Source organism: Ailuropoda melanoleuca, chromosome 17 (assembly GCF_002007445.2).
Source record: "Ailuropoda melanoleuca isolate Jingjing chromosome 17, ASM200744v2, whole genome shotgun sequence".
Lineage (NCBI taxonomy): Eukaryota > Metazoa > Chordata > Mammalia > Carnivora > Ursidae > Ailuropoda > Ailuropoda melanoleuca.
This window is the reverse complement of record NC_048234.1, coordinates 39,834,842-39,859,745: the sequence shown is the minus strand read 5'-3', so window position 1 is coordinate 39,859,745 and position 24,904 is coordinate 39,834,842. Positions and strand designations below refer to the sequence as shown.

The 24,904-nt window shown below is 48.3% G+C and overlaps 1 protein-coding gene across 1 annotated transcript; it reads left to right on the top strand.

Moving 5' to 3' along the window:
* Window positions 1-747: 747 nt before the first annotated feature.
* FBP1 (fructose-bisphosphatase 1) lies at window positions 748-24,559 on the top strand. Its single transcript, XM_002920319.4, has 7 exons — window positions 748-1,055; window positions 9,904-10,066; window positions 12,558-12,650; window positions 18,023-18,163; window positions 21,395-21,532; window positions 22,497-22,616; window positions 24,230-24,559. The coding sequence occupies exons 1-7, from the start codon at window positions 886-888 to the stop codon at window positions 24,419-24,421; spliced, it is 1,017 nt and encodes a 338-aa protein (XP_002920365.2). The 5' UTR covers window positions 748-885; the 3' UTR covers window positions 24,422-24,559.
* Window positions 24,560-24,904: the final 345 nt, after the last annotated feature.

Here is a 24,904-nt window from a genome sequence, read left to right as displayed (position 1 = left end):
ATCAATGTATGAACCGTCTTAAGGCAACACCTTTGTGGTAACAAAGAAATCAGGATGTGGTCTATGGAGTCTCTAGCCCCAGGGTGACATTCAGGGGACTCTTCCCTGTGTCTGCGACTGTTTTTTTCTGCCAAACGAAGACACTGAACACTGTGGTCTCTAACAGCTCTGGAATTCTAGGAATTGTAAAAAGAAGAGGCCCGAATGAACGCTCCAGCCACGAGCCATCAGACCAGTGAGGGACAGGGAATCCACTTCTCCGCGGGGTGGTGAGAAGAGCCAGGCGGCAGGCCGCGCAGGTTGGCGGAGGGCAGGTGGCAACGGGGCTTGGGAGCCGCGGGGGCCGCGGCGAGAAGCGCGACGCCGGGACCCCGAAGCCGGCTGGAGCGCGGGCAGCCCTGCGGTGACTTGCCGAGCTTCCGTCTTTCAACTGGGAGGGAGGGGTCAGGGCCGGCCCTCCGTGGAGGGGTCGGGGTGCAGGAGGTCGGGCAGGTGGCCCTGAGTACCGCTCCGCAATGCCGGGGGCCGTGGGCCGAGGCGTGGCGGGGCAACAGCGAGGGACAGGAGGCGGCGAGGCGGACACAGGGCGGCGGCCCGAGGCAGAGCCTACGGCGGGGATCTGGAAGTCCCCAGGGCCGGGGGTGGGGGGGGGGGGGGAATCGGCGTGGGCGGAGCCGCCCCCGGAGCGGGGAGGAGGCCCGGGCGCGGAGGTGTTCCCGGGGGCGGCGGGGCGGCGACCCGCGCCTATAGGCTCCCTCCGGACACACTGGGGAACCCGGTCTTGGCCGGTTAGGCTCTGACTCGTGCGGGCGCTCGTTGCTCCGTCCTCCCGCCGCGTCCCGCCGCCCGCACCTGCTGCCCAGTGCGTCGCAGCCCGGCCTCAGCATGACGGACCAGGCGGCCTTCGACACAGATATCGTTACCCTGACCCGCTTCGTCATGGAGGAGGGCAGGAAGGCCCGCGGCACGGGCGAGATGACCCAGCTGCTCAACTCGCTCTGCACGGCGGTTAAAGCCATTTCCACGGCCGTTCGCAAGGCGGGCATTGCGCACCTGTGAGTCAGGCCTCCAGGCCATCGGGCCGCGTCCTGTCTGTCTGTCCTGTTGGGGATCTGCCTGGCAGTCTGATGGGTGGTCCCCTGGCCCTCCTGTCAGCCTGCCTGCCTGGCAGATGGGAGTCTGTCTCTTTCCCTGGTAGCCCCCCTCTCACAAAGCTTGTCCAACTGCAGCCAAGCCCCGGTTCCCCCTCCCTTGAGCTTGGGGGTGCCCCCACCAGGGGACCTGGCTCACAGTTAACACCTGCCTCCATCCTGTAGCCGTCTCTGCTGGGCTGAGCAGCCTGCCTTTGCCCCCGCCGTTAGCCGCCTCCTGGTGAAACTGGCTGGCCAGGCTGAGTACCTAGCCAGCCCCCCATACCCAACTCAGCCTCACACAGGACACAGGAGAGTGCTTCCTTTCTCTTTCTTTCCTTTGACCTCCTTCATTCCCTTTGGAATTGGGGTCTCAAGTCAGGTTCCTAATTTAGTATCTCCTTGACCCTAAACAAGTCCCGTTAGGAGCAGAGGAAGCCCAAGGCAGGCTGGGAGGAAGCCTGCACGCCCAGAGCTCTCAGGAGCAGTGGTGCTTGTGTGCAAAGGGCTGCAGTAGGTCTGGGGTGGGGCCTGAGATTCTGCATTTCTGGGAAGTTCTATGGTAGGTGGTGCAGATGCTGGGGGTCTGTGGATCACATTGTCTCAAAAGAATCATGGGACATGGGGATTCAATGGGCACCTTCTTCTGAGGCTTTTTGTAAGTAACACAAATGCCCTTTGGTTTATTCTGGTGTGCACATGTATTTTATATTTAGATAGGTCTTTGCTTTAGCTAAAGCTTCCCTGGGTTTTCAGACTGCCCACACTGCTTCCTAACATTTCCTGCACTTAGGAACACTATAAAAATGTGCAGCATTCTGAAAAAGTATAACCCGCACAACCTGGATTCCTTTTCCGGGGTGCTGTTTGGCTTCGGCCCCACGCCGTGGGTTGGTGGAACTAACTTCTTAAGAAAGGAGCGTTGATGACATTTATTTTCAGATGTCAAGCAGAGACAGGCCTTACTGGGGATTGGGACAAGTACGTTCGGAAGGTGGTGGCTCCATTACTATTTAATCTAGGGCCCCTCCCCCTTAATAATGCATTTCTGTGGAGCCTTTGCCCTCTGAAACACACTCGGTTAAAATCTTAGTTCAGATTTAATTTACAATGAGTATAGGTGTTCTCATCGCCTCCTTGCCTTTGAGGACCAGGGAGCTTTGTTAAAAAGAGTGCTTGGCATTCATTGTATTATTTAAAAAATGCATCAGAACCTTTCACCACTCCCCAAAAGACTCAGAAACACACGATCTGCTCTGAGGTGTATCTTTACCGCCTCTTAAGTAACCTCAGATACTGGGATCTTGCATAGAGGGACTTGGACAAAGGGTGCTAATTTTGGCTAAATAAAATACGTATATTTTTAGGCTAGATAGTTGTAAATACCAGGTTTGGTTGGTAATAGTACCAACTATTAATAATTTTCCCAGCTAGTCCTTTATAGTCCTGTGAATTTATACATGGATATGTATTTACGTAGGCCTATATGTAAATAGCAAACAATTGGTGTCAGACTTAATGTATTCTTCTGCACTTTGCTTTCATCATTCAGTAATAGGTAACGAACATCCTTCAGTGTCAGGATGTATAAATCCACCTTTTGTAGCTGTCGTGTAGCGTTCCGCGAGCCGTTTAACTCTTCCTCTAGGTCTGGCTGTTCTGCAGATCTTTGTTACAGATAGTGTCATATCTATGGAACAGGGGTTGATGCCTGGTTGTGTGAGTAGTTGACAGGGCATGACCCAGAATCTGGATACTTCTGTACTCCCGTGCGAAAATAAGAATTTGGCTATCTCAGTATGACATGTAGCCAGCTGGGCAGGCAGCAGTAAGACAAGATCTCAAGCCAGGCCTCCAAATCACATTCATTATTGGCTTTGCTATCCTGGATGAAAAGGCCAGCGTGCCTGCAAGTGACTTGTTGAGGCTGAAGGCTTGCCCTGGAAGGGCATGAACCCAGACGAGCAACCTCACAGGAACCAGCTTACGGAGCTCAGCCGTGATGTCTCACCAGGGACACGTCAGGAGTTTAAGAGTAGAGTTTGGACCATCCTCTCTCGCTCGTTCTCTCACTCTCGCTGTCAACCAGCAGTTGCTGTTGTAGCCAGTTTTCTTGTGGTTAATATGACATTCACAGAATCATAGAATTTTAAGCTGAAAGACTCAGAAGTCACTCAGTCCAGGCCTTCTTTGTAGCTGAGGGCCGGGGAGATGAGGTGAGTGGGCCTGTTGCCCAGGCTGGGACTCTCTATGCCACATGTGTCTTGACTTTATTTTTCAAAAGTCATCCCAACTGTAAATCTCACCTATTTTATTTTTGATGCGAATTAAGAATTGTACCTGAAGAAGCCACTGTCTTCTAAGGAAACCTGTTCTTGAAGCCTTTCTTGCGTGCTTCTGGCTCCCCTCTACCCACTCCCCAGAGGGAAGGGATGCAACCCATACAAGGCGCAACCAGCATTTTCTCTCCCAGGAGAACAGTCAGCAGCCTGGAAGTGGATCTGATGAATTCATGGTTCAAATTGAAGTGTTTGCTCCTGTCTTTGTTTTCACTCCTTTGGGAGAAAGTGGTTCTCCAGTGGCTTAGGCTTTTGCTTTCAGCATGTGGAGTTGACTTTCTTTGTACATGTTTCCAAATCACTGCTGGAAGAATTCACTGGTTTTGTTTAATTCAACAAATGTGTTGAACACCCACAATGTACAGAATTCTAGAAGAGATTGAGAAATGAGAATAACAGAGCTTAACGCTGTAGACAAGTATGGAATGAGTTTTAAAACACAATAGATATCCTGCAAGGTGCTTTCATAGAGGTACCAAAAATACAATGTGGTTGGATGCAAAGGGTTGTGGGACGTGGAGATGAGCACTGGCAGTGGGCAACGGTCCTAAGGCCTGATGGCTGGAGTGCGTTTTGAGCTGGCAGTTGTGCAAGAAAAAGTAAGGGGTGGGAAAATATTTTTGGAAAATGTGCTCAGTTTGACTAAAGCATGGGACACATGTTGGGGGGGTGTTTGTGGATGTGAAATTGCGAGTGCATTGGGGAGCCTCCAATGGCTGGGGTGAATATATTTTGGGGGGTATGCAAAAGGGAGTGAGTACAAGTTTTTGAGTAGGTCAGTGGTATGATTGAGGCTAATCTGGGGAGCATATGTCTGGAAGTACAGAATTGGGAGACAGAAAGCTGAAACATGGGGAGAACCCACTGAGCGTGGGGAAAGCACTGGAGGGGGAGGGCCTGGGGAAAGAGAGAGCCTGGGGGAAGTCTCGAGTGTGGACTGAGTGAGAAGGGCAGTGAGGTTCTCAAAGAGCAGGTTCTAGCAATTGAGAACAGGGCCATACCATTAAAACATGAAGCAAAACAAAAACGAAAAATAGAATTCCAAAGCGGAAGCTAGTTTGAGAGGCTGGGAATAGATGACAAGATGATCCCAGTATTTTGGAAACGTTGAACTTGAGGTGTTGGAGGGCTATCCAGTTGGAGGGGTCCTCCAGCCCGCTGGCAGTCGCATGGGCCATGCAGAATTAGGGCCAAGATCTGGACAATGGATTTTGGCACCGTCGCCCTGAGGCAGAGAGGAAGAGGAGAAGAAAATCAGGACCGTAGAACAGGAACATGGCAGGGCTTCAGAGCACATTTTGGGGAGCAGTGGAGCTGGGCTCAGAGTCCTGGCTCTGCCATTGAACTTCTGTGAGGATTCTGGCAATTGATGTAATAGCTCTGAACCTCGGTTTCCCCACTTGTAAGGTGGAGAGCACTTTTTCAATATCAGAGTTCTGTGAGGAAGTACGGAGTTCATTCAGCAGGTGCCAATATTGTCATTTTCCTTGGCTGAAGATGATGATTATATATATCTCTGTAAATTGATACATCTTTCTGTTTTGCTTTTTAATCCTTAGTAGTTGTCCCCTCACATCCCTGTACATCTGCAGGCATGTATTCCGGGATAGAACGTGATACATAAAAGCAGTGTTGCACCGTCAGATTGATTACAGGAAATCTGCTACACTGCTCCACGTGGTGTCCAGAAAAGTTGCTTTTATATATGGGGTCGTAGTTGTTTAATGGAAGAAAATAATCACTTCCGTTTTAATTTTGGAATTACAGATCAGGTTACGTGTTTATTTTCAACTTACGGAGTTTATGACATGAAACCCTTGGAACTTTATCAGATTTCTTTTATAGTTTTTGCATTATCTTCTCCATATTACCACAGAGTGACCTGTAATTTCCGTTCCACACCGGAAGCGCAGCCCGCCCCAGGGCATCTGTTGCCCACTTGGGCTGGCTGAACACAAGCAAAGGTGGGGATCTGTGACCTTTGACACCTGCTCTGGTTGGCATCTCCTCTTCAAGGAACTTCTGCTCTGACCCTTGGATATTTCTGTCTGGGTGAACAGTTGGTCATTTACCTCGGAATCAATCAATAACAGGTCATGTTACCTTCGACTTTCGTGATAAGGATTAAATAAGAAGCTTGCCTTCCTTTCTCTTCGGTTGGGTGTCTGAAAATGAGCTCGTTCACTTGGTTCTTTTCGCGTGGTGTGTAGTGTGCTGCCTGCCTCATGACGCCAGGAGGAAATGCTAACCCTGAGAGCAGCCCTGCCTCCAACCCTTGTGTCTTCAGAAATGTTGCTCAAGGTGGCTTTCCCTTGATCAGCATAAATCACCAACTTTATGGCTCATCCATTCTAGAAATCATGTGCAAATTTGAAACACAATGCTAATATTTAAGCCAAATTTCTAAGGCTTTTAAAATACTGGCCAAATTTAACCTATCCTTTTATATGAATTAAAGGATTATTCATATAGGAGTTCCCTATTGTATGAGTTAAAGCGACATAGCTTTCTCAAATTTTCGGTGAGGTTTACGGTATGAAGGAGAGAAGACATACTGTAAGTAGCAGCTCTTCAAGATGGTTTTTGCTCCCAACCTCCAGAAAGAGAACTCTTGTGTCTCCAGGGATTTAAAAAGGAACGATCAAAAGGGCTCAACCCCTCACAGGATGCTTTCCACCCTTGAACTGCTTGGACTGCCAAGCCAACTAATTTGAATAAAAATGAAGTGAAATGTCTGGCATTTCAAATGAAATAAACAATCCCCAGTAGGACTCTGGTCAAATGCAAACTTCAAGCACTTTCCTTTGTTGCCAGTTAACCTGTGACGTGCTTCTGCCCTGGGTGACTTCCAGAAGTTGCCTGCCAAACTGGTTTATAGAGGTCGTGGTTTCCCCTCCCCCTTCATCAGCCAAAGTTTACTTAGTGGATGCCTGTGGGGCTCTGTTGAAAACAACATGGCTGCCGTTTGGTCACTGGGAACCAGCTGCATCAGTGGATTAACCCTCATCCTTAGAAAATCTGGAAGCAGAAGAATCCATTAGGGAGTTGAGACACCTAGATATATCATCAGTCAGAGGGAAAGGCAGACTTCGGACCCAGGTGTCTGATGTGGTGTTCTTGCTAGGACCCACCTTGCTTCTCAGCATGGTTGTGTTATTGCCAAGGAAAATGAGGGATGGGAATGGAATGATAACACTTCTTGCTCACTTGCCTATATATGCCAGGCTCTGTTCTAAGCCCTGCCTCCCCCATATACTACGAAGTAGAAACACTTAATTCCTATTTTACAAACGAACTAAAGGTGAGAGATGCTAAATGGCTTTCCCAGGCTTGCTTAGCATGTGACAGGCCTAGGATTTGGACTTCAGGCTAGAGTCCCAGCCCATGGAGTAAAGCCAATGATGTGTTCCCTTTCCCTCTGGGATAACTTGAATTTAGGAAAAGCTTCCTGGCGGATCCACTCACCAGCTCAGTCGAAACGAATGTCTCTGTCCCAGCATGATCAGTGCCCAACTGTTGCTGGGTCCTACTCTGCGTGGGATGGAGGGGGGAGCTTAGCCTAGAGGTTTACAGCTTGCTCGAGTCAACCCATTTCTTTCACCCTTTGGCTTGTCTCTTTCTCCACTGTTTGTAAGGCATAGTTGGCCTCTGGAAGGCTTTTTGGACAGTGTCGGTTGATGGTTTCCCCACATCCCTGCAGCCTCAGTTGCTGCCTGATTCTGGCCCCAGGGAACACCACACTGGGAACCGATCTGAGAAAGAGCCTGGTGGTGTGTGAAAGGGTGGTTGGCGCCGTGCCCTCCTGTTCACAACAGCTGGCTCAAAAGTTGCTTCTAAACCAGGCCAGGCTTCCCGCCTCTGTTGGGCAATCCTGGAGTCTGCCTAGAATTCCCGTTTAGGGAACTGGGTGATGTGTTTTGCAAGCCCTAGTTCAGGTGGCCAGGCAGAGGCATGGGCCGCCTCACCAGAAGCCGAGGCCCGTATGCGCTGCCAATTCTGTAGGCAGGTGACACTGCTTTCTCCTCGTGGCCATCGGAATACACACTGAAGCTTCTCTGTCACCTATCCTTGGGGCCTTTGAGTAATGATGACAGATGATAATGCAGAAATTTTGTTTCTTGTTTCGAGGGGGTTTCTGAAAACTTGGGGAGAAAATAAACTCCACACGCTCTTCAGCTAATTCCTGGAGGATATTTCTGAAGGCTTTTCTCCTCTGTCAGAGTTGGAGGTGTCTTGCCAGCATCTGGCTTTTCACTGAGCTGTGGAAACGTGTTCCCTCAGGGACACCTTGCAGCTCTTCTGAGGGGCCATCCCGTGGCATGTTGGAGAAGGCTGACTGAGCATTCGCCTGGCCTGGCTCGTCATCCCTGAGCCGAGTAATGCAGGGCAGTGGGACAAACAGGAGTCACGGCTAACTTCATGTGCTAAGACAAAATGCAAGGAATACCCAGTGATAGGATATAAACTTGGTTGTAATTGCTATGGACATGGTGTCTGGAAACTCATTCTCTGAACTCTGATTATACCTTATGGTCACTTTCCTTTGCCATTAAGACTTTCTTACCATCCAGTCTCACCAGGGGAAACCCTCCCACAAGATGTCCTAGGAAAGTTGTAAAGTACCTGAACTTTAATTTTGAGAGGCCCAGAATATTCTATCTCCATTTTTTGTTTTTGTTTTTATGCTTCACAAGCAACTGGGGGATGGTTGGGAAAGGGTCTTTCTGGTTAAAACAGAGGAGGGGCCTTCACCAGGTCAAGAGGAGGAGGGGAAGCTATCTGACCTGGCAGGGAGCTGGAACGGGAGAAGTGGCCCGTGATCTGCAGTCGTGTGGTAGGGAGGACGGCTGTTTCGATGCCCAGTGTAGCGAGTGTCGCCACAGTGTTCATCCCGCGGTGTGTGACATGGTGCGCTCGACTCCCGTCACAGACAGGTGGTGCCACCGTCTGTGACCCACAGCGGGAGCTCAGAACCCTGGAGCAGCCGTGAGGAACCCGCCCGGTGGTCTCGACCCTTCCAAAGCGCTTGCGTGTTTGTCTCACTCACTATAATACGAGCTCTGTGAGGGCAAGGATCTCCTCTGTCCTGCTACGCGCTGACACCCCAGCACTGAGAACAGCTGTTGGGCTGATAAGTACTGGGGAATGAAGGAGCAGTCACACAGGCCTCCAGGAAGCCCTTGAGGAAAAGGGACCGTGGCCCGACTCCCCTTCACCCGTCTTGCTGGACGTACCTGAGCAGGTGAGACATGGGCCCAAGTGTGAGATAGGCCTTTGCCACGCCTGTGTCTGGAGCCCCGTTCCTCTGCCCCCGCCTCCCCGGCCTCTGTGGCATTGTCTCCATAGGCCTACCCCTCTGGGGACTGTGCCAGTGGCTTCCGCCGGCACTCCAAGGTGTGGAATGACTTTGAGAGGCTGTCGAGAGAAGACGTGTTTGCACAACCGCCAGTTCCAGGCCGTGCTCCTGGCAGCCTCCGCCAAGGCCACTGGCAGCCCCCTCCTCGGGGGCTTCGGCTGGTGGGCGGTGGCTCCCACCTCCTGCCTTCCCTTCCCGCACCCCGTGTCTGGCTCGGCCTGCGCTTCCTTTCTCTGCAACAGTCCCCCTCTCCGTGTCCTGTTCGGCCCGGCTGGGACAACCTGCCTCTTGCTCCGTGCTCTCAAACGAGGCTGCATTGTGCACAGGCCTCTCCGTTCCGCCAGTTCTGCCGCGGCTGCCTTACAGGTGCCTTGAAGTACAGTAGAGACCGCGGACTGTTCATGGCCCGCAGCCCGAGGACTCCTGTCCGGGGCGGGGGCGTGCCAGCTTCTCACACAGGCCCGTCGGTGTCCGTGGATGAGCCCCCTCCTCTCTCAAATGAGGGGGTCGGGCCAGTCTGTATGGTCCAGTCTGTATGGTCTCTTAGGAACTCTTCAGCTATAAAATCCTAGCATCCCTTGGCTTAGCTCACATCTCAGGCTCCCTCTTACCCAGAAGTTTTCCCTGCGTGCTGTGCCTCTCTGCTGATTCATTATGGGCTAACCTGTGCATTCAGAGGCGAAAACTGGTTTTGGGGGGAAGTGAAAAAAAAATCAGTCTTTTTAATATAAAAAATACAGATACACACTATATTTGTGGTGTTAGAATTAAAATGTCTTGGAGGAGTGTGATTAGGGGGAAAAAAAAGTCGTCTTGAAGAGGCCATTAAAGAAAGGTCGAGAAACATGGATTTAACCACAAAGGTGTGCTGGGTTCTTGACAGGTACTGGACGGGTGAGTATTTGCTCCTCATTAGGAGTCAGTCTAGGGGGTGACCGTTCTTCCTGTTTTGTTTCTGCCAAACCATGTGTCGTCTTCCCCCAAACCCTGCTGAACACCTGCGTTCAGTGGGTTCATAGGTGCGCTGGCGTACTCTGTTGGTCATAGCTTACATTGTTGTGACTTTTCTTCCTTCTAGCTATGGGATTGCTGGCTCCACCAACGTGACCGGTGACCAGGTGAAGAAGCTGGATGTCCTCTCCAATGACCTGGTTATTAACGTGTTAAAGTCGTCCTTTGCCACCTGTGTTCTTGTGTCAGAAGAAGATAAGCACGCCATTATAGTAGAGCCCGAGAAAAGGGTGGGTCTGCATTTCTACCGAAGGGGGGTTCAGTGTAACGGTCTTCCTAGCTTTATAAAGGACTCCACCTGTTCCTCCAAGCTGGAGTCCTGGGAATCATCCTATGTCCTTCCCCAGCAGTTAGCATTTCACCGATTCTGCCTTAACTAACCGCAGCTCAAGTGGATCTTCTGCTGTCCACGCCACCACCACAGTTCATGCCATCATTCCCCCCCCCACCCATGTACTCATGCATCAGAGATTCAGATGGACTCCTACTCATCCCCACCCCTACATTTTTATTCTCATGTTCCAGGTTCTTCAAAGTCTGGCTTCTGTTAACTACCTCTTTTTTCTTGGTCTCCACCCACCAAATCGCCAACCTTACCACTCACCTTTCCTGCCAGTCTAAATTGCTGTCAGTTCCTATGGTTGATGTATGCATTATAATCTGTTGGGATCCCATTAATTGGATCGCTTCTTGAAGGCAGAGATGGATTATATTCCTTCCTGTGTCCCAGCATCCTGCACAGTACCAGGCAGCTTGTAGGGGGTCAACAGTAAATTGTTGAAAAAGTGAGTGAGGGGCGCCTGAGTGGCACGGCGGTTAGGTGTCTGCCTTCGGCTCGGGGCGTGATCCCGGCGTTATGGGATCGAGCCCCACATCAGGCTCCTCCGATATGAGCCTGCTCCTTCTCTCCCACTCCACCTGCTTGTGTTCCCTCTCTCCCTGGCTGTCTCTATCTCTGTCAAATAAATAAATAAAAAATCTTAAAAAAAAAAAAAAAGAAAAAGTGAGTGAAAGAGTAGCCAGCTTTTGAAGAACCACAATTAGATGATTAAAAAAAAAGTTTGAGATGTGATACGCAGTTATATGTAAGGGCTTACCAGCTTTCCCTGTTTGAGATGAATTGGGGACAGGAAGGAGTAGCATTAGAAAAAAGCATTTGGAAGATGAATTTAAAGAGGTTGCCTGATCCAGTCTTGACTTCATAAGAGGGATGGGGGGCCACATCTGATTAGCTTGTTTTTCATCATTCCTAAAATACCACTTCATGATTCAAAGTTCATGTTTTTCTCTGCCGGGCTTCTCAGGGTAGTTGGCAGTTTCAGGCATGTGGATTGAATTTTGTGTTCGATGTCCTCTATCAGTTACCCCAAACTTCCCTGACTATAATGTGCCTTGGTAATAGGCATGTTTCTGTTTTCCAGATGACAGTTTCCTCTGCTTGGGCCGGGGTGATTTGTTAAGAGCAATAGGTCAGGGAATCAGAGAAACTTCTTAATTTGATGCAGAACATTTAAAAACCACATCTTAAAGTGGCTAATCTGGAGATGGAAAATCCCCAGTGGTATATTGGTTAACTCTCTCTTAAAAGAAAAAAAAAAATCTCTGGGGCACCTGGGTGGCTTAGTCAGTTAGGCATTGGACTCCTGATTCCTCAGGTCATGGTCTCTGGGTTGTGAGATGGAACCCTGCATCAGGGTCTGTGCTGAGTGTGGAGCCTGCTTAAGATGCTTCCCCTCTCGGGGCACCTGGGTGGCACAGCGGTTAAGCGTCTGCCTTCAGCTCAGGGCGTGATCCCGGCATTATAGGATCGAGCCCCACATCAGGCTCTTCCGCTATGAGCCTGCTTCTTTCTCTCCCACTCCCCCTGCTTGTGTTCCCTCTCCCTCGCTGGCTGTCTCTATCTCTGTCGAATAAATAAATAAATAATCTTAAAAAAAAAAAAAAGATGCTTCCCCTCTCCCTTTGCCCTCCCCCCCATCCTGCGCATGCGCTTTGTTTAAAAAAAAAAAAGTATTGACTTGCAGCACATGCCAGTTTCAACTGTGTAAATACGCCCCATGGTTTATTTCAAGCTACCCACACGACGTCACTGAAAGCAGAGGCTGGGAAGAGGTGTGCATGGTTAGCCTTTGGGCACCTATAGAAACCAGCTCCAGCACACTGAAAATCCGGTTTGAGGAATGAGGTTTTGGTAGTCCCACCACAACAGAGGGATGCCCTTTAGGAATCGCAGTAGGGCTGTTGTTGGGAACTCTGTGCACTGCAACCTCCTGTCATCTCTAAGACCTGCATGAGAAGTTTGTTTGTTTTTTTTTTTTAATAGATCTTAATGCTACCTTTACTTCAGCTAAGGAATTGTTATTTTTTTTCTTTGTGAATAAAGAGAAAGTAGACTACCCTTGTTTCTTTTTTTCCTTTGGCTGTCAGGAAACTCAAACCAAAATTATGATTCATCTATTTTAACAGTGTAGGCAGTTAATGGATCATTTTTTGTATTTTCTTCATCTTCATCTAGACCTGCTATTCTAAGTTATGTTTTCTCTGCCTAATGACCTTTGGGATATCATTCTGTATGTCACCTCCCACCTTCCATGATACAGTATAAATCCGACTCCCATTTCTTGAACTTTCTCCTAGATCCTTAGTGTATATTCTTTGTTTTGTTAAAATTTTAAAAGTAAAGTTCTATTTCCTTTTTTTTTCTTTTTTTTTTTGGCCCAGGGTAAATATGTGGTCTGTTTTGATCCCCTCGATGGATCTTCCAATATTGACTGCCTTGTGTCCATTGGAACAATTTTCGGCATCTATAAAAAGGTAAAACGTAATATTGAGATAAAAAGTCCAGGCTGACATCCATACTGTTTCGCTATTGGTAGAGCAGCCAGAACGTATGTCTTGAAACTCGGAGGCCTGAAATAGGTTTATATCTCAGGTTCTGACTTTTCCAGCCTTAACTGCTTGCTGATGATCCATAAAGTGGTTTAAAAGGAAATAGAGTAAAACATGGGTGGGAAGAGACGGACATTTCACTTTTTTGACTTTATCTTTTTCTTATGATGGAAAATGAGAGTAAAAATAAGAGACAGTATAGATACGGTGATCATACTATGTGAACTGAGAATTATGAGTATAACAAAAGATTATTTGTATCAAAATTGTCTCTTAAGTCCTCTGAAAGGGTCTGCAAACCAAAACTCCCTGGGGCCAAATCCAGCTCGTGGTCTGATTTGTATGGCCTGGGAGCAGAAAATACCCCTTTTGCATTTTTAAGTGGCTGAAAAAAAAAAGTCTAAAGACTTAATATTTTATGGCCCATGACATTCATATAATAAATTTAATTTTCACTGTCTGTAACTAAAGTTCTAACAGCATATGGTCAGCTCATTTGTTTACCTATTGCCCTTGGCTGATTTTGAGCTGCGCTGGCAGGGCAAAGTAGTTGTGATAGAGACCGTGATGGTAAAGCCTTGGATGTTTACTGTCTGTCCTTTGCGGGGAGTTGGCTGCGCACTGGTGCAGTTTGGGGACCTGGACTCCTGCCCGGGGTCTTTCTCACCTGTGTGAGCTGCCTTTTTCTTCGTGCGTGTGCACGCGTGTATGTTGTGGAACAACTCAAGTACACAGACAAGTGAAAAATAGAATGAATACCCATGAGCCCGTTGTAAACGTTCTGAAATCTAAAATACGTCATCTTGGCTTCAGCCCTTGTTGTATATTTTAGAAATAAAACCTCACAGACGTGGTTGAGCTGGAGCCCGTTTCTTCATCACAGTGGAAGACGCGGCTTAGTTCGGCTGCCTTCTGAGTTTCCTCCCAGCTCTGCTGTTCAGGAGACAGAGGCCACAGCTTGAGACGCAAGACCGCAATTCGTACCTTATTTCTCAGAGTGACTTATTGCCTAGTATTGCACGTAATCCCCTTCCAAACACACAGACCACCACGGGATGCTTTTCTTTCATCATTGGAATGGATTTTGCTCTTTTGTCTTGGCCGAGAGGGAAATCCACATCAAGATCAGTTTGAGTAATAGAAGGTTCTAATGCCCATAACAAAAAGGCAAAGGGAACAACTCAGCTATGTTCCAGGCCAGACCATCAAACATACCATTTCTGTGATAGACATGGAGGGAGGTAATTTTCCCTACAAAGTATCAAATGCATAGTAGTACAAGAGAGGTTCCTAGCAAGATGCTTCCTGTGAGGGAAGCCTCCTGGCTAATGACTTAACCAACCTCTGGCCGGCCCCATTCTCCACCTCAGCCCCCTCCATAAAGATGCTTTTAAGGAAAGAAAAATCCCTAGAAAACTGAGAGCCAGAAAACCAGCTATCAGCTAAAACAGTCAAACCAGCTTGCAGTAGCAGCTTGAGTTAACGAATGCTAAAACTCAACAAGTCTCCATGCTCTTCTTAAGAAACCTGAAGTGGTCCTCTGAAAAGACTGAAAAAAATGAGTGTGACACCCACCTTTATGCCATTGCAGTTTTTAAACATCTTATCGATTATTTGAAACTATTTGAGGGCTTATGGGGCATAAACATCGCTGTGTTTGATGCTTCAAATGACACATTTCCTGCTTTCTGCAGCCATGGTTCTGGGCTAGGAGTCATCTCCATGGGGCACAGGATTTGTACCTGAACCTGGCAACAGTGATCAGGCCTTGCCCACGTGGTGCCTGGAAACAGGTTCCAAAGGTATCTCAAAGGGCACATGGTCCAGTGTCCCAGAAAGTTCCTACCGTGGAGGCACCCAGAAGGGGGAGAATTCTCCTGAGGTTGAATGACCATCATGGTTAGAATGTTTGTTCACATAGTGAATCAACATATCTCCCTATTGCTCATTTGGCCTTTTAGAGCATCCGAAAAGGTGTTTCTTTGTTTTAACGTGTTTGGAAATGGCTTTCCTGCCCTGCCTTCCCTTCCTTTAAAAAAGTACTATGTAAAGCTAAACGTCTTTCATATGAGAAGATTTTAGACCTCTCTAGTGTGGCCACCCTATACTGGACATATTTTAATTTGCATCATGCCTTCAAAATACCCAGTCCCCACAACTAAACACATAGTTTCAAAAGTGCTCTAGCAGTTTCAGGATCCAGTTCAAGTCCTTTAACTGAGCACCGGGAGACTTAGACTTATTAATCAATAACCACATTAATTAATAACCATACGGAATGTAGCTTCCTGACATTGACACTTAAAATCCTATGGGACCTCGGGCAACGTAACTCTGTGCCTCTTGCTTCCTTATCTGTAAAGGGGAGATACTGAAAGTTAGAAATAATGCCCTGAAAATAGTACTTGGCGCATAAAAAGTGCTTGATAAGTATTAGCTATTAATATTACTTGTTTTGTGTATTAATATTCAGTGGATAGTATCAGAACTTTAACTTAAGAAAGGAATGAAAAAGAGGGAGGGAGGGAGGAAGGGAAAGAAGGGCGGAAAAAAATGATTGGTTTTCGTTAGTAGCCCCGTGGATAAATTTGCTTCAGGTGCTGCTGCATACACAGACTCAGACCATGCAACCAGGAGGCACTTCCCCTTTCTCTCTCTCCCCTTTCTCTCTCTCCTACGTTCCTGCTCTCTGGTAGGAGAACGGTGCCCAGCCCTCTAAGTAAGTCAAGCGGAAGATGCAAGCCTCTTTTCCATTCCAAGAGGAGTGTCATTTCAGGGGATCTGATTGGCGTGGCTGAGGTCACGTGGCCATCCCATAGCCAATCACTATGGCCTGAGGCATGCAATGATTTGGTTGGCCAGGCCGGGTCACGTGCCCACCCGATAGCTGAGGCAAGGGAAGCAGCGTCCTAAGGAGATGAACGTGCAGTTCCTAGCGGAAGGGTGGTGGATGCTGGCCACGCAAAACCAACCCATCTTCAAAACTCTCTTGAGGGCAGGGACCTCGTCTTAATATTTTTTGTAGGCTAGTTGCCTAGCACGGTGGTAGGTGAACGATATTGGCTGAGTTACGGGGGACCCCCCCCCCGAATGCTCTAGGAGCCCTTCCAAGGAGGGTTGGCCACCCCTCTGAGGAAAGACCATTTGGTGACGTGACAGCTTATCTCTACATCCACCAGATTTTCTCCACCGCCTCAAGTCTCCAGAATCCCAGGTGTCTCCCTCTATACCCCTTATGAGGTGGTGGGGAATAAGACAGACCAGTACCTCCAGCAGGTTGTGGCGTGGGATAGGCAGAGAAAGGTAGGGTCTAGAAGCTTCTAATTTTGCCAAGGGCTTTATGTGACTCAGTCGATCCGTGAGCACCTGCATGAGAATCTGATGGATCACTTGGAGCAGAGGTCTTCCCTGCTGGGGTTTGAAGGAAGGAATTCATGCATTAGAAAGATCTGGCTAGGAAAGGATTCCTCCTCATCCATGATACCATGGCATGATTCTCTCTTTGAGAGTGTGTGGCTCATAGATGATGTTACAGTTTCTTACGATACCGAAGTCAGAAGTGAGTATTAGGTGACAACATTTCAGGAAGGGCTGTTTACTCTTGCACCCTTGGCACAGGCAGGCGTGGATGGTTCTGGGCGAGGTGGATCACTGAGGGATTTTTCTTAGTGGAGAAGTGATCATTCCAAGTCTTCAGTGCCTCCCAGTCAACTCATTAGACTACATGTGGCTGCTCTGATCTCTCACCGCCCTGGCAGGGTTAAGTAGTTGTGATAGAGGATAGTTGGAGGCCTGTGTCCTCCCCTATGTACTGGCTTTGAAGGAAGCTGGTTCTTTAAGGCTGGGCATTTATAAAATTTGGAGTTTAGGAAAACAGCTCAAATTTTTGATAGTATGTTTAGTCTGTTCAGATGCAGTGCACTCTTCTGTGAACACAAAGCATACTAAATCAAATAACTTGACCTAACCCATCCAACCAACCAACCAACCAACCAGCCACCTATGCAAAAACCATTTATTAAACACAAGGAGTGGGGATGAGGGGGAAAAGGAGAGAAATGCCCTTAACGACTCTTTTACATAAATTTAGTGCGAGAGTCACGTATGGTCCACAGTAAAATACAGATTCTCAGGAACAGCCTCCCCCTTAGAAAGTCTGGCCTAGTAAGCCTAGGCCACCCAGGTTATGCATTTTTATAAGCATCCCAGGTGATTCTGATGCACATGGTCTCTGGACCACACTTTCAAAAGTTCAGGAAAAAAATCACCAGGAATGTTTTTGCTGGCATGACCTCCATCACCAGCATTGTGATACAGATGCCCGTCCTTATTTTTAGCTACTGGAATCCCTGGTTGGGGAAGTTAAAATGATATTGGCGGAAGTTGCCCATTTTCATTTCTGTTTAAATTCAAATAGAGAGTATTAAAGCTGAGAGAGTTGTTTGGGGGGTTGGTTTGAGGAGTGAAGAAACCAAGTGTTAATAAAGAATATCATTATCTTCATCAGTTACGTTGATGAGGAGCCGTCCCCTTAACGTGTCGCCTGCCTTAGTATCGAACCATGGTCACGTGACCCACTGGGCTGTTTTTAATGAAACAAAAAGGAAAGATTAGAGTGCATATTGTGTTCTAAGTGTAAGCATTGCTTAGTTCAGTTTGTGTAGTTGTATGTACATGGGTGTGTGTGTTGGTCCTGGTTTGTGGTGTACATGTATTTTTTTATTGTGGGGGTGGTAAAAAAATGGAAAGCAACTGCCCTACCCTATCCTGAGTCCGGAGAGATATCCAGGTTCCCACATTTCTGAGAATTGCTTGGACGCATGAGTGCCCACTGAGGCACGTGCCACAACTGGCAAGAGCTCATAAAATTGATTTCCTCGCCAGACTAGTGGTCCTGCAGCCCAGTCTTAATACGTTTAAATAAAGATGGAGTAGGCAGGTGGAAGACGTCGATGCCTATAATAAGATTAAATTAGAGGGAGCTGGCAAGAAGGCATGCTCTTTTTTGAAAGTGATAATGGGGAAATGAGGGAATATCAAATTAGTAAAATTGGAGGAGGACCCTGATTAGAAAGAAGGATCCAGATGCAGGAAATCTGTGGTCTGGTGGGGCGGGGGGTGGGGGAGGCTGCCGTGGTAATATAATCAGGATGTTATTGATGCGTGGAGGAAGGCCCCTTTGGGAAGATGCCCTGTTGCATTAGGAGAGCGCACCTTGATAATGCATCTTGCTAACGACTTAACTGGAAAAAAGAAACAAAACAAAAAGTATTGTTTTGTTTTCTTTCTTGTCCCAGACTTCAACTGATGAGCCTTCTGAGAAGGATGCTTTGCAGCCAGGCAGGAACCTGGTAGCTGCTGGTTATGCCCTGTACGGCAGTGCCACCATGTTGGTCCTGGCCATGGTGAATGGCGTCAACTGCTTCATGCTGGACCCGGTGAGAGACCCTGTGGGAGATGGGGTGCTTGGCTGGTGACCTTCTGCAAGGGTCTTATTTGTATGAGAGGGTGAGAGAGGAGGTATGTAGAGGTAGGTAATGAGGCCCACAGAGAGCCAGAGGTGATGGAGGGGGCAAGGGGGTGAGGGAGATGGAGGGATCATGTGTATGTCGTGAGAAGATTACTGAGGTGAGAAATAATAATACGTAACAATAATATTCCAGAGCATAAGAGGGAGTCTTTGTTCCAAGATTAATTCTTCAGAACAGACATTATTCAACTGACTCAAATACCCACTGAGTCCAGGCAGGCCATATAAATGAGTGAGGTGTACTGGGGAAGGAAGGCCAAGGGCAGTGGTGGGGGTGGGGGTAAGCTGGAGCGGTCTAGCAACTGTTAGCATTTGGAAATAGGGGCCCAGTCTTGCCAAGGCTTCCAGCGTCTCAAGAAACACTGGATTAAAAAAATGTAATATTTCTAGATTTGTAAAACATACGTGCTAGCCAACTGAAACACATTCATGGACCACATGAGCCTGTAGATGGTCTCTTTGCCACCCACCGTGTCCATGCCTCGCTTGTTCTGCAGAGGTGCAAGGGTGTCCCAACTGATGCAATGGATTGCATTGTTCCAGACTTAGCTACCAAGTCCATTTCATGTTGTGCGTACACGGGTGAGCTCTCTGAACGCTCGCAGTTTCCATAAGGCTTCGAGAAGGAGAAAATGAATGAAATGAAGGTAAGTCCTCATTCCACTTTAGAGAGAAAAGCTACTTCGTGAAGAGGAGCCCAAGGTGCCATGAAAAATATTGATTAACAGCTTGAATTTATGGATAATTTCTCCCATATGTTTATTAATTGGAGTTACTTATTCAGGTAGATGACAGTTCCAGTGAAGCTGATGAATTGTGGAAAGAAATCGCTTTCACTGTTAGCCCAGCCTACCGTTGAATCTAGAATGCAGTAGGTGGGCACGTTGATCATGCACTTGATCCAGGGCCCCGAAGGGAAAAGGATTGGGTTTGTAAATACCTTTTGGTTTTAGACATGTCCTCCTATGACAGTAATGAAACTTGATTGATTCGGTGCGTTCTGGGGCCACGCTGAACCCAGGATACACAGAGCCGGCTGGAATCGGGCGGGAGACGGAGCTCCCGGTGAGGCCCCGGGCTTTGTGTGCATGGCATATCATAGCAGTGAGAACGTAGGCTGCTTTGGCCCCCTGCACTCTTGCACAACTGGACTTTGGCTCCTTGGAAGTACCAGCGCTTAATAAATAAACAAGGGTAGGAGAACAACACTCGATTAAGTCTCTAAATGGGGCGACCTCAGGGGAAAATAGTGGCAGAGCCAGAGCAAAGTTCACCCGGAGCCCCGGGTACAGTTTCTGCCATCACTGAAGTCTGCCAGAGATGTACTGCTTCCCCAGACGTTCTTCTAGTGACTTCTCCATTGCCTTTGAGTTGATGACCGTGTAGAAAAAATGAAACCTTTCTTGTTTCCAGGTCATAGACCGGTGTCTCAGTTTCTGTGTATTTGGTAGGCTTTTGTCACACCGGGATGTCGTGGCCCCTCACTGCTGGGAAGACCAGCGGGTCTGCTGTAATAGTCCCCCTGCTGGGGCCACCTTCTCATTAACCCCCTGCTCGGCCCTGCCGGCGGGGGTGAACCTCGGACCCCCCCGAGTGCTTCCTTTTCATTCTGGCTGGCGGTTTCGACTCTAAAAGACGGAGGCAGCCGAGTGTGCGTTTCCAGCGGGCTTGCACTCTCAGAAGGCTCTCGGGCTCTCGTCTCGCGTGCAGGAGACTTTCCTCGGTCGCGTCTCGGACGCTCTGGCCGGGTGCCAGAGCAGGGCGTCGGGGAAGCAGGGCTTGGTTTCCAAGACTTCTGTAACGATATCTAGTTAGTTTTCTGATTATAAAAGAACGTTTCTACAGAATTGTGGTCAGAATTTTTGGAAACACACACACACACACGGAGTAAAAGAAAGAAAAGAATCGCTCATGTGAAAGCTTTCAGTGACCACTGTTAATTCTATTCTCTCTCTGTCGTTCCCCTTCTCCGTCCTGCCTGCCTGCTCTCCTATTCCTCCTTCTGTCCCTCCCTCTCTTCCTGCCTTTCTGGGTCACTGTCTTACCTGCAGGAACCACTCTCTGCGATGGGGGTGAGTGGCTGGGGAGAGGCGTACGGGCACCTCCTTTCTTCTTAACCTCCTGCCTCCAGGGAGCAGCCCCTCCCGACCAGAGTCACCCTCTTCTCAGGACACGTGGGAGCCCCAATCAATCCTCAGTCCAGAACAACAGAAGTTAGGTGACACTTCTCTCCACTTTCCAATCTCCTCTAAAGCACCTCAGCCCTGAAGGCATCAACTCAGCCCCGGAACTTGGTGGCAGGACGTTTTGCAGATCAGGGAGCTGAAGCACCTGGGGTTACAGACGCTGTGAGTCCAGACTCAGGATTCTCTTCTCTTCTGTGGCAGCCCACAGAAGGGAAATGTCATCAAGGCAGAAATGGAAAGCCCAGAGCACCCCTGAGCACACCGGTGTAACTCGGTGCCCACGTCTCCTCATACCCCACCTCCTGGCTGCACCAGCACATTTTTCCTTCCTTTTTTTTTTTTTTCCGCAAAATTGCATATTGCTTTGGACACACATTTCCTCTCCCCTCCACCGGGGGGCACAGCTGTTTGTTTATTTTTTATCTTACTTTATTATTATTATTATTTTCTCATCATGATGAGGGTTTCCCCACCCCCTGCCCCCCTCCCCTCTGGTAACCAGCAGTTCGTTCTCTATACTTAAAGAGTCTGTTTCTTGGTTTGTCGCTCTTTTTTTCCCTTTGCTCATTTGTTTCTTAAATTCCACATGAATGGATACACAGTTCTTACTCTCCCTCAGGTTTTGCTGCTGTTGTACGTATTTCTGCCCTCCCTGCTTTTGCCTGTTTTCTGTGTTTTACTGAAGCCATTTGAAAGCCAAGTCACAAGTTTCGATCCCCTGACAACATCTGTGGCAGCCTCATTTCTCCTCCTATTTCCTTTTCGTTCACTGGCTCTTCCCTGGTCCTGTTCACAATTCCTGGAGTGGCAGGCCGGGAACAGTGTGTCCCGGGGCCTGGAGAAGCACCCTGTGCCCCCAGAGTCAGGAGCCCCGGCGCAGCCCAGCCCATCAGCCCTCACAGGGGCTTTGAGGAGGCCGCTCATCAGCTCTCTGTCTCCTTCCTGTTTTCCAGGCCATTGGAGAGTTCATTTTGGTGGACAAAGATGTGAAAATCAAAAAGAAAGGGAATATCTACAGCCTCAATGAGGGCTATGCCAGGGAGTTTGACCCTGCCGTCACTGAGTACGTCCAGAGGAAGAAGTTCCCCCCGGTAAGTGAGGGCTCTGGGGAAGGGCCCCTGAGGTAGGCACAAATTTGTTGGTTCATGATTTACCCTGGAGGCTAAAGGTGGCAGGGATGGCAGGGGCTTGGATTCCACTGTGCACCGACCCCATGGTGAGGTTCGGACTGGGGACTGGAACTCCTGCCCTCAGATGTCAAAGTCCGAGGGTCCGTTAAATCAGGATAATAAAGTCAGCCAGATGAATGAGCTCAGGGCAGTAAAACATTTCACTTCTGTGGCTGATGGATTTCTGTCAGCCATCTCAACATCATGAGTGTCCGTCTTGGTACCATCTTTGTACCGAATACAAAGAGAAGAATGCCTGTTTACAGAGCTGGTTCTATGGAGGAATATCCAATTTTGTCACACTCTTCAAGGCCGTTGAAAGCTGCTGTGTGATGAGGAGAAAGCCCAGATCTTGATAGGATGGCATTCAGGGCCTCCGAGCTGGCCCCAGGCTCTCTCTTCCAGCTTTCTTCTTTCTCCTTGCACCTTACCCTGCATTGCCCTCCCACCCGCTGAACCCCGCACACACGCAGTGTCCCGGCTTCCTCCGCAGGCCCCAGGTAGATGGACGGCATCTGTCTCTGGGTTGCATGCTTTGCTCAGGCAGTTTGCACCCCTTGCCTGGCTCCTTAGCTTGGCAGAGTTGTCCTGAGCCTGGAAGGTTCTGCTGAAATGTACAATTGTGTGATGCCTGTCTCAACCCCGTGGTCAGAATCAACCGCACCCTCCTTGGGACCTCTGCAGGTAATTTGACCCTCTGATGAGATGCGTAAGAGGCTGTCTGTTTCTGCTCCTAGGGCTCAGGATTTTCATCATGTTTCCTAGCACAGCTCCGAACATGCACCTCGTAGGTGCTCATTAAGTGATCGTTGAACCACATGAGCACAGAGGACACAGAACTCTTCCCATTCCACAGCCCTAATTATTGTTGGTCTTAACCTTGCAGGATAACACAGCCCCTTATGGTGCCAGGTACGTGGGCTCCATGGTGGCCGATGTGCACCGGACCCTGGTCTACGGAGGGATCTTTCTGTACCCTGCTAACAAGAAGAGCCCCAACGGAAAGGTAATCAAATCCCCTGAAAAGTGGTTGAGAAGCAGTGGATTCCATTTGCAGCCCGGGGGATTGGACTTAGGAAGAGAGAGAGATGACAGTAGCTGTTACGTTGCTGTTCTGCTCTGTAGTACGATGCTGAGGATGTCTGTGGCACATTCTGTCCTGGATTGAAGGCTGTTTTAGTTACAGCCAGGTGACAGTGGCTTCAAGTGGTCTCGTGAGAGCCCTTCCATCGCTGAAGATGAGTAATAGTGTTGGGTCAGGATGGGTGCTTCCAGTGGGTGGCTTGGGCAAGATGAATGCCATTCACAATGTGAAATGAAACCGTTCAGCTTCATTATGAAGGCAGAAAATCAGATATGTATCCAAATAGAGGTTTCGTTTGAAATTGCTTTCAAAAGGCCTAAAATAGAAATAACTGATGAGCTGACATGGGCTGCTTGGAAAATGAATGATACCTTCCTAGGGAAGGAAAGAATCTCTGGGGAAACCTAGAGCTTTCAGGTGAGCTGTTGCTACCGACTGCACTGGTCTAATGCCCAGTGTCCCAAAGCCGTGTGTGTGTGTGTGTGTGTGTGTGTGCGCGCAGGGCTGCGGAGCGGGGGGCTGTCCTTGCTTAAACTGGCTAAGGGACAGAACAGTTCTCTTCTGCACCATGACAATGTCTTTCCTTCCCAACTATTGTCCCTTTACCTTCCCCAACAGATAGTCTCTTTTTTCCCCTCCAGATGTGGGAGAAGGAATGGGAACAATAATCCCTGTAAGATAGATAGAAATGGGTATGTTCCAGATACGTTCAGATCCCTGTTTAGAGCCGGTGGTGTCCAGTTCACTGCACTTAAAACACTACTCTTGCCATTGCCTCCTCAGACATCCCAGCTTATGTGATTAGCCTCGACAGCACTTTTCTTTAATGCCTCAAAAAATGGTTTCTTGACAAGAATATTGAGTTTCCTCCTTTTTTTTTTTTTTCCTGTTTTGCAAATATGGCCATGACACCTGTATGCAAATACAGCCAGGAAACACCTGCAAGGAGCTGTCTGCTCAATAGGCAGACTGCATGAAAATGCAGACAATAAAAGTTAATATTTAAAAGTAAATGCCAAGATGTATAACATACTAAATCCCAACCCCGAAGCCTTCAGAGAATTATAAAAAGAATGTGTACAGGGTTGCAAACAATATTATACTGTTTGGAGGAGCCAGCCTGCTTTCCAGATGTCTGCAGCCAGACAGTACCATGGACGTTTAATGCTTTTAGAATAGGCAAAGCTCCATCCAAAACACACAGAGTCACTCATTAGGTCCAGTTTCCATGCTATAAAGAGAAGGGAACCATCAGTTCTGCCAAAATGTCATTCAGTCCTGAGTCCAGGTGGTCTGTCTCACCCGCATCAGGCAATCTGTTGCTGGCTCTGGCTGGATGAATGGCTTAATTTAACCAAATGGTTAAATTAACCATTAGGTCTTAAGAGGACTATTAGAACCTCACAGAAGGAAAGGGTGAGTATCAGTTACCTTGGAAACTCCCACCAGCTCTGTACTAGTTTGCTAAAGAACGCATGCCTTTTCTGTGTAATATTTGCTGGTGTGAGCTTGCTGCTCGTGGCCCTTTTTTCCAGTTGAGACTGCTATACGAATGTAACCCCATGGCCTACATCATGGAGAAGGCGGGAGGACTGGCCACCACTGGGAAGGAAGCTGTGCTGGACGTTGTTCCCACTGACATCCACCAGAGGGCGCCAGTGATCTTGGGGTCGCCTGAAGACGTGAAGGAGTTCCTGGAGATCTATAAGAAGCACGCTGCCAAATGAAGAACGGGCCTTGCCCATACCAAAAAGAATTGCCATTTATCTGGACCTTTCGTCTCACAGGGTGCTACCCCTTTCTGACCGTGCATCACACGTTCCTAGACCGCAGAAATAAAAAGCATGGGTATTTTCACCATCAAATGCCGTGTAGAGCCTGGCACTGCCTTGCTATCTCAGTAATGCCACTGAGCGTGTATTTTGAGTGGATGGGGAGAAATAAACATATTCTTTCTTTTTCTAAAAAATAGTTTTCTTGCCTTGTGTCAAATAGTAGTAGTAGTAACAGTGAATGCGTATTGCATTTGGTAACTCACTTAGTTTTCACAACCTCACGAATTAGGTACTCTATACAAATAACCCCTTTCACAGATGACAGAATGGAGAACGGAGAGGGGAAGTCATCGGCCCAAGGTCTCCAGCCAGTGAGCGGCAGCACAGGTATGTGAACCCAGGTAGTCTGGTCAGGAAACAGTTCATGTATTGCTT

Coding starts and splice junctions, on each gene's coding strand:
- FBP1 (XM_002920319.4), top strand. CDS start 886: ATGACGGACCAGGCGGCCTTCGACACAGATATCGTTACCCTGACCCGC. Junction 10,067..12,557: donor TAGTAGAGCCCGAGAAAAGG/GTGGGTCTGCAT, acceptor TTTTTGGCCCAG/GGTAAATATGTGGTCTGTTT. Junction 18,164..21,394: donor ACTGCTTCATGCTGGACCCG/GTGAGAGACCCT, acceptor CCTGTTTTCCAG/GCCATTGGAGAGTTCATTTT.